Here is a 16,323-nt window from a genome sequence, read left to right as displayed (position 1 = left end):
AAATTTTGCAAGTGGCTGCAGCAGCTCGGTGCCGACGATGAGGGGCTGCCTGTTGAAGAGGAAGCACTCGACGAGGAAGAAGATGCAGCCGCTGATGCTCTCATTGAGGAATTTGACCATGTTCACATTTCTGACGGCCTTGAAGGCATGATGGACAACGAATTATCGACGAGGAGGTGATGGACGAGGGTTCCATCTACTATAATTGAGACATCTCGATGACCACTATAGGGGATCCACTCCCCGTCGAACAAGTACCACAAATACAAACGACTTTTGTCTGCGGGGATGACTTCATGGATAGAAGTCGTGATCCAATCATTTGAGAACTCTGTAGCGGTGTATTATACAAAATGGTATTATTATACAGGCAGTCCCAGCATTTTTCGATAATACAGACCCATTAGCGTGATCCAATCGGCATGGATCGCCACGTGGCTCAAATCGGCGACTGTCGCGTCCACGGGACTTTCGAGGCCCCCCTCTCATGTATGTTTGTTGTTGTTGTCGGTTGGCGGCGTCCGAACCGGCCGATTGTCCATATCTGAAGGTGCAACGGGTGCTGTCCTCGTTGTAATCACCCACGTGGGGATCCATAGTGTCGTAAGGTCTCAAGATTCACCGGTTCGACGTGCGGGTCCTGACAGCATTGTGTGGATATTCCTGCCATCTCTTCGTTCTCCTCGTCGAGTGCGTGAAGCCATGGGCCCCCGCGTGCCTCCAGTACTGGTCAAGCACCTTTGCGGTGCAACGTTGCGTTCTCAAGCATTTTCGAATCGGCGTTGGCACTCAAATTGGTTTGCAATGCGACTTGGACGTTGGTGAAACTCGTTGGGCTGTAGCATCGAGTGGTATAACTGCTCAAGAGCATGTGCATGACGTACACATCCATCCGAGTGCCATTCCGCGTTGACATCTCGCCCACCATGCTCATCATGCCAGGATTTTGCCGATGTCTCGATTAAAAGCGCTTCGCGTGCATTTCGTGTCGAGGACGCTCTCGGTCCGACAAGACCAGATATGCACCTAGCCTATTTCCATTCATCGCAGGACTTCGTCAAGCACGGCCGCGACCGATTCGCCCACTCGTTACCAGGTGGACGGCCAAATGCTGGGAAACCTGGCACAACTTGCCATCCCGACATGTGAACATTTGTACGTCACCCCTGTACGATCGGTGCCCTTGTGTCGTCGTTGGTTGTTGGATCAATTTGATGACTATCGCCAACGTTTTTTGATTCAACACAGACTTGTAGTTGGCAGCGAATGCCCTTGGAAATGAAGACCTTGCCTTCTTCACCTCGCTTGAAGAGGTACGTTGTCGTGAATGTGGTAAGGATGCCGAAGCGCCGGGGTATGGAGCACGTCGCATGCAATTCCTGGTGAACTCCAGGCTACCGTCGCCAATTCACGCCCACGACGTCAAGCACAATGACCGGGCTAAGTTAACCTCCTGGCCTTCAGCAAGTCATCTACCAAGTCTCAACCAACAAGTCCACTTTGGTGGGCTTAACAAGCAACGTGCCTCAGAATGACTACGTTCCAGAAATTAGAGGGATATCTTGCTCACAAGACAGGTCCAACGATGCCACATTTCAGTGTTTCCGCCCACTCCATGTAGGAAACGTGTGTTGCAGATACTACTTCGTGCACAGGGAACATAATAACCTAGGGACGCACATTTGCCTTCAAACCTGCCAGTGCGCCATCGCGTTCGCATCGCAAGTTTATTCAAGGTTACCAGCCTGTCCAAACATCCTTGTCACGACAACAACCTTAGTTGGCAGCGACGCCACCACCCGACTTCAAGCGGAGCACAGCTTGGCGCTTGCGGGTCAACTTGGTCGTCTTGGGCTCTTCGGCCTTGGCCACATTTTCCTTCTTTTCGGTCAGGATCAATTCAATGTGGGCCGGGTTGGCCATGTAAGGTCCAATGCGACCATGGGCACGGTAGGTGCGGCGGCGCTGCTTGATCGCCATGTTTGCTTGCGCATGGGCAATGTACAACTTGGCCGTGTCGAGGCCCTTGAGTTCGGCATTGGCTTCCGCGTTCTTGACCAAGTCCAAGATGATGCGGGTCGCCTTTTGGGGCCATCGGCACTTGTCACCGGGCGCGTTCAAGAGCTTACCTTGAGCGTGACGGCCAGGGCCACCGGTGTACTTGGTGAAAGGCACGGCAGCCTTAAATTCCAACACATCGCCCAAGAACTTCTTGGCCTTCGCCAACGAGTAACCTTTGATGGTGTGGCACACTTCACGGCAGTGCTTGTAGTGCACGCGCAAGTGGCGACCACGGGCCTTGGCCGAGGTGTTTTGATCTTCAGGTTCTTGGCTGTAGGAAGGCATCTTACAATTGCGATGATAAGTTGCGATTGGGGGCAAAACGCCACCGACGCACCGCCTGCCTGCAAACTCCCCTGCCAACCACCAACAATTCTCGACCCCAATCCCTACCATGTATTGGCCAATCAAAACACCCAGCTGCCAATCTCCAGTGAACTTTTGAACTGCATTGGATTGGTTGAAATTGTATGCAGATCATGGGGTTTCGCCAATTGGATTGGTTGAAAATACAATAGATTTCACGAATCAACCTAGGCCAGGTTGGCGACGTTTGAACGATCGAAAACATCGGGGCAGGAATACTGGGAGTTGGGGGGAAGCCACCTTTTCTTCAAGGGCATGGTGCGATCCATAAACTATGCGACGGCTCGACATGTATCCTCGAGCGAGCGGCGTCATCATGTGTGAAAGCGTAAGCATCACCCAACACACATCCGTGGACTTCAACCAACACTCCGCATAAAGATGTGCGATCAATGCTATGACCAAGAACATTTCGGCATTTTCAACATGAACGACATGAACGAACTCGCAAGGTTGTGGAAGCATGCTGGCTTCCCTGCATCAGCCCTCGATCGACTATCCCTTGGTGGCAGCGCTGCGCAGTACCTACCCAGCGGTTTCCGTGTCACATCGGCTGCGACGATCTCGATTGCTCTGAGTGCACTCGCTGCGTCTGAGATCTATAAACTTCGCACAAGTCATTCACACCCCGTGCGCGTGGACCGACGAGATGCATGCCTCGAGTTTGACTCTCAGTCCCATTACCTTCCTCGTGTGGACCAGCCTCCGTTAAACGTTTGGGACCCGATCTCTGGCCTGTACCCCACAAGTAATGGCGGTTTTGTGCGATTGCATGCAAACTTCCCACATCACAAAGATGGCTTATTACGATTGCTTGGTCTTCCTCCAACCGCGGACCGCGCTGCAGTCGCTGCCGCCCTTCTGCAGCATGACGCAGAAGAGTTTGAAACGGCCGCGACTTTGCAGGGCATGTGCGTGGCTGCCTGTCGCTCACCCGCCGAGTGGGCGTCCCATCCAATGGGGCAATACCTCCAGCGACACATGGAATCCAATGCCCATGTTCCCTTTCGAGTTGTCCATTCCAAGCGTAGCCACACTACCTCCCCGTTTCGCCTTTCACCGATGGAACCGCAATCTAATTGTCTCGCTGGCCTCCGTGTGCTAAGTCTGACACGTGTCATTGCCGGTCCGGTTGCCGGTCGTACTTTGGCCTCGCATGGCGCCGATGTGTTGTGGGTAACAGCGCCGCATCTTCCAGCGCTTCCTGCCTGCGATGGAGACACATCCCGAGGCAAGCGCACGATTCAGTTGAATTTGCATCAAGCGAAGGACTTGGCGACGTTCCATCGGCTCGTTCAATCTGCCGACGTCTTTATCGACGCGTACCGACCTGGCGCGTTGGAAGCGTTTGAAGGCGTCGACACAGAGTCGCTCCATGCGATGAATCCGTCGCTGATTGTTGCCAAGCTCTCCGCGTACGGCACGAAGGGGCCCTGGGCGAACAAGCGTGGCTTCGATAGCCTCGTGCAGACGGCAACTGGATTTAACGTATCAGAGGCGCGGTATTTTGAAGGACAAGATGTCCCCAAGGCACTACCAGTGCAGGCGTTGGACCACGCGTCGGGGTACTTGTTGGCGTTCGGGATCCTTGCCGCAGTCCACGACAAGTTGACTTGTTCGACACCAACCAACTCGCAGGTCGAGGTGTGTTTGGCATGGACGGCCGAGTGGTTGCGACATCTTGGCCAAGTACAGCAAGGGGAGACAACGGAGGAAATATCACCTGAAGATGTGCATCGCATGTTGGAAGTCGTCGACATGGGGACTCACCAGGCAAGGTTCGTGAAGCGGTCGCCCGAAATGACACCGTCACCCCGCTTTGACTTTTATCCGCAATCCCTTGCTCACAATGACGCGGAGTGGCTGCCACGTAGTCATGTCTAATGCAATCTATCCAAGCTGTTATTCAGTGTTGGATTTAAACTTGTGTGAAGCGCTTCCTCTGCCATCCTCCCAATCACGATGACCCTCGCACGATTTACTTACGTGCTTTGGCCATGACAGACGTCGAGAACTCCGTCGTAACTGAGCGACACTTTCACACACAACAGATTTTTGAGTAGCGACACGGGCAACCGAGCTCAACATGTTGCAGGGAGCAAGGGCCAGGCCCTCCTAGTGACAGGTCGCGTCAAGTTTGTGTAGGCATTGCCACACTTGCAGGCTTGCACGAGCCGTGTCGTCATCGTGTGAACAGTCAGATCATCAGAGTGTTCCTTGTTCAACAAAAGACGGATATTCAACCGGACAGCGCACACACCGGAACTGAACTTCATATTATCCGGACGATCTCGTTCTTCACATTGGTTTTTATCCACTAGATAGTTTTAAACACTTTTCCGAATAAAAAGATCAGGAATGCAGGTTGTTTGGCCTAGTGAAACGGTGGCATTCGGTATCCGGAAAGCCTCGACTTTCCCGCCATACTTGCACGAGGCGGGTTTCCTTCAGCACCATGATGGACCACGTCGACATCAGCGAAGAAGCACTGGCAAATGCGATGAAAAGCATTATGCCGAAGATGGACGCTCGCACCGTGACCCTAAGTAAGCTCCTCGAGCACATTCAACGAGCACTGGGAGCAGAGAAGGAAGACTTGAAACCGTGGAAGCCTCTCATCAAAGTGCTCGTTGGTGAGCACTTGCACCTTTGCGTCAATGCGGTGGAGGCAACGCCGACCAAATCCTCCCCAGTAAAAAGGACATCGTCTTCCATGCAGGCACCCACGACAATTTCGGTTCCACAGGGTACTGACGACTGCAATGAATCGGACGGCGACATCAAACGCAAGATATCACCCAAACCTAAAGCAAAGTCGAAGCGCATTTTCGTGGACGACAGTGACGAAGACGGCGACTTTGTTGGTGAAAATGTACACCCTAACGTCAAAAAAGACCGGACAAGTGCTTCGACCGCGTGCACACGCAATGTGATCACCAAAACTGATGTGCCTGACGAGGTGGAAGGCAACGCTGAGAGCGAAGAACGCGACTACCATGGTCGGGAGGAGAACGATAGTGCTTCAGTGTCTCGACCAGTGTTCAAGAAGAAGGCTCGCAACCCAGTCGAGGAGTCCTCCGATGACGACGCCCAATGTCACCTTACCGCAAAGAAGGCGTCTAAACCTTCGTCGAAACAAATCTACAAGCAATCTCCATCTCCATACGCCTCTTCTACCAAGCGCTCGCACTACGAAGATGAAAACGAAAGCAATGACGAAGACGAACAAGCTATCAATCGTCCCATAAAGCCGTCGAAGGCAAAGTCGAAGAAATCTGCTCGCAGTGTGCCGTCCGATGACGAAAGTGATCGTGAAAATGATTCCGACAGCAGCCCTGCGACTTCTCCCGTAAAGAAGAAGCGAGGCAAGCGAGCTCACGACGGTTCGTCAAAAATCATAGCGTCGTCTAAGAAGTCGCGGACAGCCGCCAAATCCACTGCACTAACGTCATCTGGTCTTGAGGCCCTTAAGAAATTGGCCAAGATTGCCGGAGTATTAGCGTACGTTCGAGAATCGCTCCATTTCAATGGGGTAAGTGTATTCTTGCTCTAGGCCAGGGCTATACAAGAAACTTCGCGAGGCTCAGTCGGTAGACGACGCCGAAGAGATTTTGAGAAATCGGCTGGTCGACGCCAACGTCACTTGGAGTGGAAGGTATCCCACCAAAGCCGAGATGGTAGCGGTGAAGAAGAAGCGAGACCTCGAACGCGAGCTCGACGGCATTGATCCAAGCATGATCTTGGAGTCGGCCCGAGGCACTCGTCGGTCGAGGACGACCATGGACTTCGAGCAAGTTGCGCCTGTCGTGATCGAGAGCGACGCCGAGTCCGAAGCGTCTTTTAACGCGGCAAATTTTAATCAAGGCAAGAGCGACGATGAAGTGTAACGAGGCGGTATGGCAATTCGATTGTCTAGATCTGCTGTATTAACAACACAAGCGGCGATGCCTAAAGCTCCAAGAGTTTATCGCAGTAGTACGGCGATCGGTGGCGCGATCGGTGGTCTCGTGCCTTTTTCCCGAGCAACTCTGGGTCTACCGCAAATGTTTCCTTGAGTACCTCGAACACTGCCGCCTGCATGCAGCACAACATCAACATCTCGTCAGCAGAAGACAGGCTGACCTGCACGTCAGAGTCAGGATCGTCCAAGTGCACAAACAGCGCGTCCATCGTGTAGTCAATGATGGTGCCGCGAAAATGGCTGCGTGGGGCCGCTCGGAGAAACGTCACGTACGTGGCACACGCAGCCTTGCGCACGAGATCGTTCGAATCGTCGAGGCGCTTTAAGATCTCGTGGTACAGTTGGCTCACAGGCTCCTCTACACGCCCCAACACGTGCGTTTGAGCCATGGAATGTCCACAAGAACACATGAGATGGGTGGCATGCATACCTCCCAACGCATTGGGCAACGCGACAAACAAGTGCTGCAATGACAGACATACGAGCTGCCTTGTCTTAGCGTCCGAGTCGTCCAGGCACGACTTGAGCACAGGTAACATCTAAGTCAAGAGTGGTTCACCTTGTACTCTTCCAAGCCTGTACTTACTTGAGGCGCCGCCTCAAACAACGCTGGCTGGTTGGCCAGTCCTTGGCGCAACAGGGTGTACGTGCACGCCATGGCGACTTTGCTGCGGCAATCAACTACGCATGAGGGGGCAAAGATATTGAAAAGGCACGATACCGAACAGTGGCCGCTACTTTGCCCGACTGCCAAACAATATTGGGAGTGATGCCTTTGACAAGCAACGACGCAGCAAATGGCTGGAACGACTACGATGTACGACGACCTTTGCCTTGGGACGTCGTCGGAAGGGTCGCGGGGCCTACCTGTGCCATCAACGTGTTTCCGAGCAAAGTCTCAAGCAGCGCCAAGAACGACAAGCGGACGTCCGGGTCGTTTGATGGGGTTAAGTGGGTCAGTACAATCGGAACGACGATGTGCATTTGATCTGCTGTCGCCTGCACAATCCGATTATGTGTCAAAGCTTCACGCATTCATACGACGTCGTACGGCGTACCCGGCCGCCGCGACGACACAAAGAATCAAACAAGACACGACTGGATGCCGCTTTCGACCACGTTTCGCTGTCTTTTGGTCGAATTGCATGGATCACTTGGGGCAGGTGCATTCGATAGAGCCCCTACGACACATTTCCCATTGGCAACTCGCAGGTGCTTCTACGAAGTCAAGCGCGACGTACGTCCAACTCAACGTGTGACGCAGCGGCGAGTGCCTGCAGGGCGTCAATCGCCTATGCACCGACACTGGGTGACTTCCTTGCCTCTCCAAGCCATCATGCACGTTCGTACTGTGTGGAACGCGATCGAGTCCTCCGGTGTTGCGGCCACAATGTGATTGAGAACCCAAAACAAACGAAACGCTAGCACGTCGTGGCTTGGAAACAGCGGTGCCCCCGTCGTGACGATGGTTGAAGTCAGTTTGGCCAAGTGATCCTGCATGTCAGGAACGTCCGTGTCGCGCAGGCCAGCCTCGGACAGCGTTTCCGTGATCGTCTAGGTCGTTCCAATTTTAAAGTGCCAGTCAAATTCCAACGCTCCGTCCTTACCTCCATGTGCGGCAAGATCCGAGTCGCTTCCATGCCGGCAATCGCCATAGACAACAGAACAAGGCCATTCATCCGATGGTGCGGTGTGTCTTGCCCTGCGAGGCGTCCCGCAGACTACGCATTCGATCAGTTGCCTGGTTTCATGCCACGGATTGAACATACCAACGGCAACAAGAGAGAAAATAGAAGGTCGGCGTGACAGTATCGACCGACAATCTGCATGCACCCCGCGACAGCATCAACGACGCTGGCTTCTTCATCACGACACGACTTGGCCAGTGCCGTCAGAATCATGTCCAAGTGGGCATTTACTCCACCCTCCGCAAGTACGAGAACCACACGCAGGATGGTCGCCGACTTCTGTCGCGTCAAGGCCTACATGAAGAACACCTTTCGAATCATTACACCATCTCAAGGCGATAGGACCGATGTACCGTCCAGTCGGCGCACTGTTCGAGAAGCGATGGCAGGATTTTGCCCAATAGCCGCTGGACAACACGCCGGGCGCCAGCGCCAGGGCGATGAAGGAATGGTGGTGTGACGACATCATGTTGTGACGCTGCAGTGTCCACTTCCATGTCAGAGGGAGCCGCCATGTCCTCGCTCTCTTCCCATTTTGCATTCAGTTTATCGAGATATGTCAAACAAAACGCTTGCACATCGGGCGATTCGTCGGCGATCCCGGCGAGAAACAGTGGAACCAGCGACGCTTCAAACTCACGTAGTTCGTCAATGTGCTCGAACCACGATCCCGTCGTTTGCACAAGCTGCTTTCGAACGGACGGCGATCGATCAAACACAACTTTGCTCAAGTTTGGCAGCAAAATGTCCTTCATGAGCTCCGGCAGGGATGTCGACCCACATGGAACGACGGCTTCCAGGGCCTATAATGCTTTAATTCCGCGGATAACAATGTGTGATTACCTGCAGCGTACACTGCCGAATCTTGGCGTGTTGGTGGCCAAGGTTCATCGTGAATGGCTTCACGACGGTGCCGAGGTGCTGCTTCACCAACGATTTCCACTTTTGTGCTAGCACGAGGATGGTGTCGCAGCATGCCTTCTTCGCGTCTGGGAATGGGTCCGACGCAGTCTTGCCCACAACGTCCATTACTTCCGCCGACAGCGAGTACTCTGCGGGTGTCCGTTGTAAGACAGCGTGGAGCAATTCCAACAGAAGCAAGCGGATTTCCTCGGCCGTTTCGACGAACGGCGCCTTGCCCACTCGGCCGTAGATGGTCACAATCACCGCATTCACTCGTTCCTCGGTATTGAAAGCTCCCATCGTGCCAAACGCAGTGCAGGCCACAAGACTCAGTTCCCGACACTTCTCGACGGGATCACCAATGCATTGCAGCAAAGGCGTCATGAGCTGGGCGTGGAAGAACTGCACAAGCTGGTCTTGACCAAACTTGGCCACCAAGTCGCTGACTCGGCTGAGCTTCTCCAACGCGCGCTTCCGCACCATCCGCTGCGGATCCGACAAGCAATTCACATCGCGCTGCAGCCATTTGCCCACCTCAGTTTCCATCGCGAAACCCTTCCAATATTTTATGGTGCGGCGAATTAAATCAGGAAACTTCCCGATTTCTGATGTAAATCAGGACCGTTCGATTGGCAAAGTTGGATTTTTCTACCTCATTTTGATTGGTCGAAGGTACAGAATCGAATCGCAGCAGCCAATCAAATGAGCCCACCAAACCAAATTTAAATTTAGGGAAAATGTTCTAAATCGGATCGAAAATAGGTACAAAACAAGAAAAATCCTCGTCGGATTTTGCAGCACACCCATAAGCACATCGAGCTTGCGACGTTGCCATGACGGAGAAGAAGGCCGACGTAAGCTCGCTTCCATCACCCGCTGTCCCTGTGGGACAGCTAGATGTTGTGAAAGCGAAGTTGAAGGACGTAATGTCGCTGAAGAATTTGCGCGGGATCGTGCTCTTTTTTGGTCTCGGTGAGCAAAAGCCTTTCCAAGTCCCGGCCAAGGCAATTATGATGAACCGCACCCGGAAGAACTTGCTCTACTTTGCGACCAACTACGCAGCCGTGGCCATTCTCGTCGGATTTGTTTCCATGTACGCTTGCAGAGGACTGTCGCTTGCGTTTAATGGTGTTGACGAGTTGTGCCTTGGTAGCTTGATGAACCCGTTTTTCCTCTTTGTGCTGATGTGTATTGCCGCTGGTTGGTATCAAAACGCTCAAATTTCGGCAACGGAGACGGAAGACAACAAGTTCACAGTCATGGGTCGACCTGTCGACGCGAACCAGAGAAACGTGGGCATGACTGGAAGTACGTCTCGGTGCCCGCCTCCATGTCCCACGTGGTGTTAATTCTGATGACGTTGTATCTTCTAGTCACGGCATTGCTCATCATTTACTTCGGCGGGTCCGTTCTGTTTAGCATTGCGTCGATGAGGTACCCTCCGCGCCATGCCACGTCACATTCATTCCAGCGAAACCTCATCATCATCCTCTAGCGCGTTGCTGTCTGCTTCGCACGCATTTCTCCGAAATTCCAACATCCCTGACGACGACGACCTTGGGTTTTCTGACGACGTCGCTCTCCCGGAGCCTTAGTTTCTCATTCGCATCCAAGCAACGATTATATACTGCTGGAAACTTTGGAAAACCCAACCATGACTCCCCAACTCACTCGCTAGGATGGCAGTGCCGATCGGCGACATGTACGAGCTTGGCATGGTAGAGCGACGCAGTAGTTGGTGTCCGATTAAGGAACACTCTCGATGAAGTTTGGTGGTGGGGTGAATCCCATCCAACACTGCATGTTTCAATCGTCTGTATGCGCGCAAGTCGCCCACAATCTGTCATCGATATCCCAAGAAGTCGCTTTAATGTATGGAGAATCATGCACATCGCATTCATCGGCATGATGCCGACCGTGTCGATCGACCGGCCTGGGCACTATGCCGAGTGAAACGAATCCTTCCATCCACGTTTGCCCCACGTAGTCGACACGAAATAGAGGGTGCATTTGGAAGAGAGCGCGAATTACTTTCGTTTACTTGGACTTCTTGTCCTCTTTTTCCTTCGCCTTGTCGTCCTCGTCCTCTTCGCTGTACGCGAGCAATTCCTTGAGCTCGCCTCGGACAAGCCCTTGAATCAACGACGATCCCAAGCAGCCAGGCACGAGGTACAAGAGCGCTGGCTGCGCGTGGTTGAACACTACCATCACGATCACCGTCGCGACGAGAGACAGGACGTAAAACAACACGTTCACGTGAAAGTACGGGCGAGGAAACGCCTGGTCGTCGTGGGTGACGCCTGCACGGAACGCGTCAAAACGGAGGAGCAGCGCGACAAAGATGCCGGGAATGACGATATCCCCGAGACCCAGGAGGGAAAACTTGGCCTTTTCTGTCGCCGTGGCAAAAACTCGGGGAAACAAGAGCTTAATGGGGCCGTCAAACTTGGTCGCGACCGTCACCATGACATCCGTGCCAAACACCCAGAAGATGTCGTAAAAGAAGAGACCCACGAGCAAGATGGCACCGACCTTGTAGGACCCCAAGCTCAGCGATTCAATGCCCTTTATGGCTAGTGAAGTGGCAAAGATGTTGTTCAAGACGAAGTGCTTGGTGTGGAACCACGCCGCGGCAAAAATCGCCGCGAAAACCCCGGTAACGACCCACGACGCCGTCAGGTCCAACGTCTTTAAACCAAAATACGGCAGTGTAAATTTGCGGACGAAGTGGGACTCGGTTTCGGAAAACGCAACCTGGCGCACGATGGGCGAGAACGCGTCCGTCAAGCTGTATGTGCCGATGAGGGCAAAGTACATCGTGAGAAGAAGGTTCACGACTTCCTTGTCGAAGAACTTGAAGGCCAGGTACAACCCCAACAACATGGCCGACCCAATTACTGGAAACATATACGCGTCTTCTTTCGTCATAGCGTCTTCGTTCTTTTCACCAGCAGCTTCGCGCTTGTGCTTGAGCTTCAAGGACAGCGTCGAGCCAATGTACACGATGGATGTAGCCGACAGGATCAACTGCACGTTCACAGGGATCAGCACAAAGTTGGACGCGGCGATGATGCCGATCAGGACCACATAGCACAGCGTCTGGACCGAGTCGTGTTGTGCCATCGTAATTGGAAATGGCACACCAAATCTGCCATTTCGTGACCCAAGCGATGACGTGGTGCAATGGATCTTAAAATTTGTATGGGAATCATCGATTTCCGAAAAATTCTCAACACTTAACCTCAATTGACTCTGGATCTCAATTCTCTCCTGATTGGTGTTTCCACCAACGCGCTGTGTGGAATGGAGGTCGAGAATTGGGACGACCTCGACGCCGACGTTGTCGCGGCGGCGGATGCGGCCATTTCTGACAACTACGATATCACTGTAGCGAATATCATGGCCACGTTTGACTTGGCCACCAAGATTGATCTCAAGCACCTCGTGTTGAATGCGCGAAACGTCGAGTTCAACCCTCGTGTACGTCACTCTCCGCCAACGACACATGTGCCGTAACGTCGCCGTGTGCAGAAATTCCAAGGAGCAATCATGCGATTGCGGGAACCAAAGTCCACATGCATCATCTTTAGCACGGGCAAGGCAAGTCCACGCCCGGTATTGTCCTTCCTCGTCACGCTTATGTTGGTAGGTTGTCGTGGTGGGTATGAAGGCCGTTCCCGACTTGGAGATCGTAGCACGCAAAGTCGAGAGCATTGCGCAGGTGCGACAAGCATCACCATGGCCCGAAAGCTCAATGAGGATTCGGTAATGTAGAAAGTCGGGTTCAGGGATGCGGCTGCGCAGTCCCTGTCAGTTCGAAACATCACAGCCTCCGCTAAAGCACCGTATCCGATCCGTCTGGAAGGCTTGTTGAATGAACATACAAGGTTTTGCACAGTAGGTTGCTCAGGTTGCTTGGCTTCATTTATATGTATTGCTGTAGTACGAGCCAGAACTCTTCCCAGCCCTGTACTACCGCATGAAGGAGCCGAATTTGTGCTTTGTTGTCTTTGTCACAGGGAAGGTGGTTGTATGTGGAGCCAAGGTAAGCAGTCCATGTGTCATGGATCGATGGTCCCCTCAAGTTTCTAGCAGACGATCGAAGAAATCATCCACGGCTTCTCCAACCTCATGCCAGTTCTCATGCAGCACCGACCCCATCACACGGCAACTCTCCATTAACTTAATCAAACTATCTATATCACGCGCAGAAGATTTAAGAGGCTGGGCGTCGGTGGCACTTGGTGCAGCATGACCATGTCATGTGGCAGGTGAGGTTTCACCGGAACACTAAATGCATAACGATCCCTTTTCGACGGTCAACCGGGCCACGCATACGTCGTTCATCGTGGAGCCGTTGGCCAGAGTTGCGTACATGAGTACGCTGAGCATTACGCGGGCTTTCCCTGTACATAACGAGTATCTGGTTTCACCACGTCACAAATACAGCACGTTTGGTAGATTGGCAACGAGAAGGAATAACGAACGACCGTACTTTTCCAGAACGCGCTTCGACATGCGCTGACGGCTTCATTGATGTCTGACCTAGCCAAAAATCCTTTCCCGAGGCGGCCAGCAGCCTTGGTGCCCAGCTCTACTTGGTCCTACCTGTGCCAGTCTGTCTCGAATGAATGGATCCTCTTCGGTGTTCGTCAATGCCATTCACACAATTAAACGGATTGGCTATCCGGAACTCAATGGAATCGGATTGGCTAAATTAGTGTGTCGGGTTGTAATGCCAAAAATCGCCCAGATGCAGTCGTTAGATTGTTACGTGCTCGTTGCTGTGGGTGAGAAGGTGGCCATGGCCATGATCGTTCTCATAGTCCGAATCCGAAAGGTCGTGATACCGATCTTCCAACTCATCGTACGTTGCCAACGGTTGGTTGCGCATGATCGAATGCAAGATGATGAGAAACACACTACAGCAAACGGCGTCATTTTCCGTAGGCACTCTGTGCACGGTGTGGTTTCCATCTTACCTGACCACCATGGTGTACAAAAGAAGAGGACCTCCAAAGATAATGACCAAAATGACGGATGCTACGACTCATGTCAGCGATTTTGTCATCCTGGGTGGGTTTACCCAGTGCCATGCACGTGTCCCGTTGCATGGGTGTGGTCGGCCCACCCAAAATGATCACAGGGTTGCCAGGGCTTTCGTGGGCTGTCAGGTAGTTGCAATATGCCCATCCGGCAGCAAGAACGGTCAGGACGATCATGAAGATGGGGTTGAGAAGGCTACAGGAATCGTGAGGTAAAACACACGCGTATCATTTGTTAATCACGTACGCGTGTTGAAAACCGATGAGGCACGTGATGACAAAGTAGTTGACGGAGAAGTACGCCATGTTGGATTTGGTGCGGCACTCCAATTCGCATCGGTCTTGGGGAACGAGGAATGGCTGGTCTTCCCCTGCAGCCCTTGTTATATTTCGCCATGACTCGACGATAGGGCGTACCAAATCCAAAGAAGCTGAAAAAGCCACGAATGTTGTTGAGATCCATCAAGTCGCGAACCTGCAATCGCAACAAATGGATGCGATCAAGAGGGGACTTGGTCATGTTCTGTCGAAGTGGCGGGCGGCTTGGCATGGTCGTTGGGGCGACGTCGCTTCTTGACTTGCAATTTGCCGAAGTGTGTCAATGGGAGAGGTTTGCTGCGAAGTACTTCTGCCGCGATCCTTTACATCACATGCCGCCGTTTCCCTTAAGTCACCATAGGGAGTCAATTTTGTAAAAGCGTTTTGCGTCGCTCAGTTCTTGCGGAATAGCAGCAAGCCATGTGCGCAACAGCACAAGCGGGACCATTGCAGTTGATGGGACTAGCTTTCACCAGTGCTCTGGTCTCTGCTCTTGGTCCCTGTGTCCGACGAGGTGGCACCTCATCTCGGCTGATGTTGCAAAATCGAAATTCCACATTGGATTGGATAAAATAGAGGCCATTTCATTGGTCAATTTTCAAGGCTCAACGCTTTCCTCTGGGCAGCCGAATTGCGCCACCCAAGGTGTCGTACGGGTTACTGTGACGAGATGTTGCATCACCCAACACGTACTAGCGTTCTTGGTTTCATGGACATGCACCACTCGAGCTCGGAAGAGATTTCGACGACTTGTAGCGCAGCACGGGGTGCATCCACTTCAACTTGGTGGCTTGTTCCAAACAACTCGCGTTTTGTATAGTGTGATTCCATTCTCTTTGGTGCTGAAAGCGGACGGTATACATGACGTACACGGAAATTATTTCTTCATGGAATTTCATTGGCTGCCTTCACATTTCACAACTCCATTAATTTTTGGAAATACCTTCATACATCAGAGTGTCGTCGCTGTCACTCCTCCCATCGTCTGTCCAATATCCGGATAATCTGACCTGTATCCGGCAGCTCAATGTCGACCTGGAGTACCCTCATTGACTTGACAAAGCCGAGAGAGCTGAAAGCGAGCGATGCTGTCGACGACTCATGCGCCACCGACAGTGGAAGTGAACCCGCTGAAGCTCATCAGTCATGACAACTTGCGCGACCTCAACTTGTTCCTTGGATTTGGTACACTAGGAGATCTACCCATGGGACTTCAAACAGTGGTGGTGTAGGCGAGCAAGTTCAACGACCGTACACATTCCCTCGATCGACCGGAGAGTTGACGCGGCGATTCCAGCGGAATGTGATCTTCTTCGTTGCCAATTATGCGGTGGTAATCTTTTTCGTCACGATGATCAATGCGTATGTATATTGAAGTACATTCGTGCGATCGCGACTTATGCCTGTGAGTAGACTTGCATGTCCCCAATTTCTCTTCGTTTTGATGCTCATGGGCGCCGGCTGGTACTACTGCGATAAATTGGCATCGGAAGAGACTCTTATGACTGGACCAACCTACATCTTTGGGGTGCCGACAACAACTGAGCAACGAAATGGTATCATGGCTGTCGGTAAGGCGAACATTCCAATCTCCACTCTAATTTTCCTACGAAGCTTCAATCGTTCTTGCTGCTATATATGGAGGCCCTGTTCTTATGTATGCTGCGACAACAAGGTATGAATGAGCACCATGAATGCCGTATGATAATTTCGCGCAAGCGCGTTCATCTGTGTGTCCCATGCGTGCATTCGCAACGCGCAACTACCGTCCGACGAAGAACTCGTGCATTTGCTTCAACTCAAGCCTGAACGAGATGCCCCGTTCCTCACACCGTATGGGCATGACAATGGCTACATGGTCGTCTAACAAAGCGTCGGCATATATCTATCAAAGCATCATCGTACTTGCATTGTGTGCATCTCCACGACGAGCTCGTTCGTTCCACCGTCGTCAGTCCGTCGTCGGCAAGTTGTTGATGTG

At 52.4% G+C, this 16,323-nt stretch overlaps 9 protein-coding genes across 14 annotated transcripts; 5 read left to right on the top strand and 4 right to left on the bottom strand.

Annotated features, from left to right (window-relative positions):
* Nucleotides 1-1,525: 1,525 nt before the first annotated feature.
* Nucleotides 1,526-2,483, bottom strand: H310_06326 (ribosomal protein L22). Its single transcript, XM_008871346.1, has one exon. It carries the CDS (start codon nucleotides 2,455-2,457, stop codon nucleotides 1,777-1,779), a length of 681 nt encoding a protein of 226 aa, XP_008869568.1. The 5' UTR covers nucleotides 2,458-2,483; the 3' UTR covers nucleotides 1,526-1,776.
* Nucleotides 2,484-2,812: 329 nt separating this feature from the next.
* H310_06325 (hypothetical protein) lies at nucleotides 2,813-4,381 on the top strand. Its single transcript, XM_008871345.1, has one exon. The coding sequence runs from the start codon at nucleotides 2,854-2,856 to the stop codon at nucleotides 4,309-4,311; it is 1,458 nt and encodes a 485-aa protein (XP_008869567.1). The 5' UTR covers nucleotides 2,813-2,853; the 3' UTR covers nucleotides 4,312-4,381.
* Nucleotides 4,382-4,828: 447 nt separating this feature from the next.
* Nucleotides 4,829-6,567, top strand: H310_06324 (hypothetical protein). 3 transcript variants are annotated; one of them, XM_008871344.1, is made up of 3 exons: nucleotides 4,829-5,119; nucleotides 5,174-5,928; nucleotides 5,981-6,314. In XM_008871344.1, exons 1-3 carry the CDS (start codon nucleotides 4,883-4,885, stop codon nucleotides 6,312-6,314), a joined length of 1,326 nt encoding a protein of 441 aa, XP_008869566.1. In that variant the 5' UTR covers nucleotides 4,829-4,882. The 3 variants fall into 3 exon arrangements, with proteins under 3 accessions (XP_008869566.1, XP_008869565.1, XP_008869564.1); XM_008871343.1 differs by having other exon boundaries at nucleotides 4,829-5,810; nucleotides 5,853-5,928; XM_008871342.1 differs by having other exon boundaries at nucleotides 4,829-5,928; nucleotides 5,981-6,567.
* Nucleotides 6,316-9,533, bottom strand: H310_06323 (hypothetical protein). Its single transcript, XM_008871341.1, has 13 exons — nucleotides 8,920-9,533; nucleotides 8,430-8,879; nucleotides 8,158-8,370; nucleotides 7,996-8,109; nucleotides 7,739-7,942; nucleotides 7,630-7,680; nucleotides 7,447-7,569; nucleotides 7,256-7,387; nucleotides 7,110-7,198; nucleotides 6,975-7,056; nucleotides 6,819-6,927; nucleotides 6,550-6,746; nucleotides 6,316-6,501 (listed from the first exon to the last, which is right to left on the bottom strand). The coding sequence occupies exons 1-13, from the start codon at nucleotides 9,523-9,525 to the stop codon at nucleotides 6,376-6,378; spliced, it is 2,496 nt and encodes an 831-aa protein (XP_008869563.1). The 5' UTR covers nucleotides 9,526-9,533; the 3' UTR covers nucleotides 6,316-6,375.
* Nucleotides 9,534-9,760: 227 nt separating this feature from the next.
* H310_06322 (hypothetical protein) lies at nucleotides 9,761-10,807 on the top strand. Its single transcript, XM_008871340.1, has 4 exons — nucleotides 9,761-10,072; nucleotides 10,133-10,287; nucleotides 10,353-10,413; nucleotides 10,475-10,807. The coding sequence occupies exons 1-4, from the start codon at nucleotides 9,813-9,815 to the stop codon at nucleotides 10,572-10,574; spliced, it is 576 nt and encodes a 191-aa protein (XP_008869562.1). The 5' UTR covers nucleotides 9,761-9,812; the 3' UTR covers nucleotides 10,575-10,807.
* Nucleotides 10,808-10,958: 151 nt separating this feature from the next.
* Nucleotides 10,959-12,110, bottom strand: H310_06321 (hypothetical protein). Its single transcript, XM_008871339.1, has one exon. It carries the CDS (start codon nucleotides 12,100-12,102, stop codon nucleotides 11,017-11,019), a length of 1,086 nt encoding a protein of 361 aa, XP_008869561.1. The 5' UTR covers nucleotides 12,103-12,110; the 3' UTR covers nucleotides 10,959-11,016.
* Nucleotides 12,111-12,258: 148 nt separating this feature from the next.
* On the top strand, nucleotides 12,259-13,269 carry H310_06320. 2 transcript variants are annotated; one of them, XM_008871338.1, is made up of 6 exons: nucleotides 12,259-12,459; nucleotides 12,511-12,579; nucleotides 12,629-12,700; nucleotides 12,754-12,876; nucleotides 12,923-13,024; nucleotides 13,075-13,269. In XM_008871338.1, exons 1-6 carry the CDS (start codon nucleotides 12,283-12,285, stop codon nucleotides 13,159-13,161), a joined length of 630 nt encoding a protein of 209 aa, XP_008869560.1. In that variant the 5' UTR covers nucleotides 12,259-12,282; the 3' UTR covers nucleotides 13,162-13,269. The 2 variants fall into 2 exon arrangements, with proteins under 2 accessions (XP_008869560.1, XP_008869559.1); XM_008871337.1 differs by having other exon boundaries at nucleotides 12,923-13,269.
* Nucleotides 13,270-13,621: 352 nt separating this feature from the next.
* Nucleotides 13,622-14,882, bottom strand: H310_06319. 2 transcript variants are annotated; one of them, XM_008871335.1, is made up of 5 exons: nucleotides 14,442-14,882; nucleotides 14,272-14,395; nucleotides 14,066-14,220; nucleotides 13,962-14,022; nucleotides 13,622-13,901 (listed from the first exon to the last, which is right to left on the bottom strand). In XM_008871335.1, the coding sequence occupies exons 1-5, from the start codon at nucleotides 14,572-14,574 to the stop codon at nucleotides 13,742-13,744; spliced, it is 633 nt and encodes a 210-aa protein (XP_008869557.1). In that variant the 5' UTR covers nucleotides 14,575-14,882; the 3' UTR covers nucleotides 13,622-13,741. The 2 variants fall into 2 exon arrangements, with proteins under 2 accessions (XP_008869557.1, XP_008869558.1); XM_008871336.1 differs by having other exon boundaries at nucleotides 13,962-14,220.
* Nucleotides 14,883-15,409: 527 nt separating this feature from the next.
* On the top strand, nucleotides 15,410-16,261 carry H310_06318. 2 transcript variants are annotated; one of them, XM_008871333.1, is made up of 5 exons: nucleotides 15,410-15,527; nucleotides 15,575-15,704; nucleotides 15,756-15,913; nucleotides 15,957-16,017; nucleotides 16,062-16,261. In XM_008871333.1, the coding sequence occupies exons 1-5, from the start codon at nucleotides 15,428-15,430 to the stop codon at nucleotides 16,207-16,209; spliced, it is 597 nt and encodes a 198-aa protein (XP_008869555.1). In that variant the 5' UTR covers nucleotides 15,410-15,427; the 3' UTR covers nucleotides 16,210-16,261. The 2 variants fall into 2 exon arrangements, with proteins under 2 accessions (XP_008869555.1, XP_008869556.1); XM_008871334.1 differs by having other exon boundaries at nucleotides 15,957-16,261.
* Nucleotides 16,262-16,323: the final 62 nt, after the last annotated feature.

The sequence above is a fragment of the Aphanomyces invadans genome (genome assembly GCF_000520115.1).
Source record: "Aphanomyces invadans strain NJM9701 unplaced genomic scaffold supercont1.11, whole genome shotgun sequence".
Taxonomy (NCBI): Eukaryota; Oomycota; class Saprolegniomycetes; order Saprolegniales; family Verrucalvaceae; genus Aphanomyces; species Aphanomyces invadans.
The sequence above is the reverse complement of the archived record's forward strand: the minus strand, read 5'-3'. Positions and strand labels throughout refer to the sequence as shown.

Bases quoted from the DNA above. Each gene is read 5' to 3' on its own strand.
- H310_06326 (XM_008871346.1), bottom strand. From the start codon at position 2,457: ATGGTAGGGATTGGGGTCGAGAATTGTTGGTGGTTGGCAGGGGAGTTT.
- H310_06325 (XM_008871345.1), top strand. From the start codon at position 2,854: ATGAACGACATGAACGAACTCGCAAGGTTGTGGAAGCATGCTGGCTTC.
- H310_06324 (XM_008871342.1), top strand. From the start codon at position 4,883: ATGATGGACCACGTCGACATCAGCGAAGAAGCACTGGCAAATGCGATG. The intron at 5,929-5,980 runs GTACGTTCGAGA...TTCTTGCTCTAG, and splicing joins AAGATTGCCGGAGTATTAGC to GCCAGGGCTATACAAGAAAC.
- H310_06323 (XM_008871341.1), bottom strand. From the start codon at position 9,525: ATGGAAACTGAGGTGGGCAAATGGCTGCAGCGCGATGTGAATTGCTTG. The intron at 8,110-8,157 runs GTATGTTCAATC...TCGAATGCGTAG, and splicing joins TTTCTCTCTTGTTGCCGTTG to TCTGCGGGACGCCTCGCAGG. The intron at 7,681-7,738 runs GTACGAACGTGC...GTCGGTGCATAG, and splicing joins ACTCGATCGCGTTCCACACA to GCGATTGACGCCCTGCAGGC.
- H310_06322 (XM_008871340.1), top strand. From the start codon at position 9,813: ATGACGGAGAAGAAGGCCGACGTAAGCTCGCTTCCATCACCCGCTGTC. The intron at 10,073-10,132 runs GTACGCTTGCAG...GTGCCTTGGTAG, and splicing joins CTCGTCGGATTTGTTTCCAT to CTTGATGAACCCGTTTTTCC. The intron at 10,288-10,352 runs GTACGTCTCGGT...TGTATCTTCTAG, and splicing joins AAACGTGGGCATGACTGGAA to TCACGGCATTGCTCATCATT.
- H310_06321 (XM_008871339.1), bottom strand. From the start codon at position 12,102: ATGGCACAACACGACTCGGTCCAGACGCTGTGCTATGTGGTCCTGATC.
- H310_06320 (XM_008871337.1), top strand. From the start codon at position 12,283: ATGGAGGTCGAGAATTGGGACGACCTCGACGCCGACGTTGTCGCGGCG. The intron at 12,460-12,510 runs GTACGTCACTCT...CGCCGTGTGCAG, and splicing joins ACGTCGAGTTCAACCCTCGT to AAATTCCAAGGAGCAATCAT. The intron at 12,580-12,628 runs GCAAGTCCACGC...TTATGTTGGTAG, and splicing joins TCATCTTTAGCACGGGCAAG to GTTGTCGTGGTGGGTATGAA.
- H310_06319 (XM_008871335.1), bottom strand. From the start codon at position 14,574: ATGCCAAGCCGCCCGCCACTTCGACAGAACATGACCAAGTCCCCTCTT. The intron at 14,396-14,441 runs GTACGCCCTATC...CAAGGGCTGCAG, and splicing joins TTTCAGCTTCTTTGGATTTG to GGGAAGACCAGCCATTCCTC. The intron at 14,023-14,065 runs GTAAACCCACCC...CATGAGTCGTAG, and splicing joins GGACACGTGCATGGCACTGG to CATCCGTCATTTTGGTCATT.
- H310_06318 (XM_008871333.1), top strand. From the start codon at position 15,428: ATGCTGTCGACGACTCATGCGCCACCGACAGTGGAAGTGAACCCGCTG. The intron at 15,914-15,956 runs GTAAGGCGAACA...TTTCCTACGAAG, and splicing joins AAATGGTATCATGGCTGTCG to CTTCAATCGTTCTTGCTGCT. The intron at 16,018-16,061 runs GTATGAATGAGC...ATTTCGCGCAAG, and splicing joins ATGTATGCTGCGACAACAAG to CGCGTTCATCTGTGTGTCCC.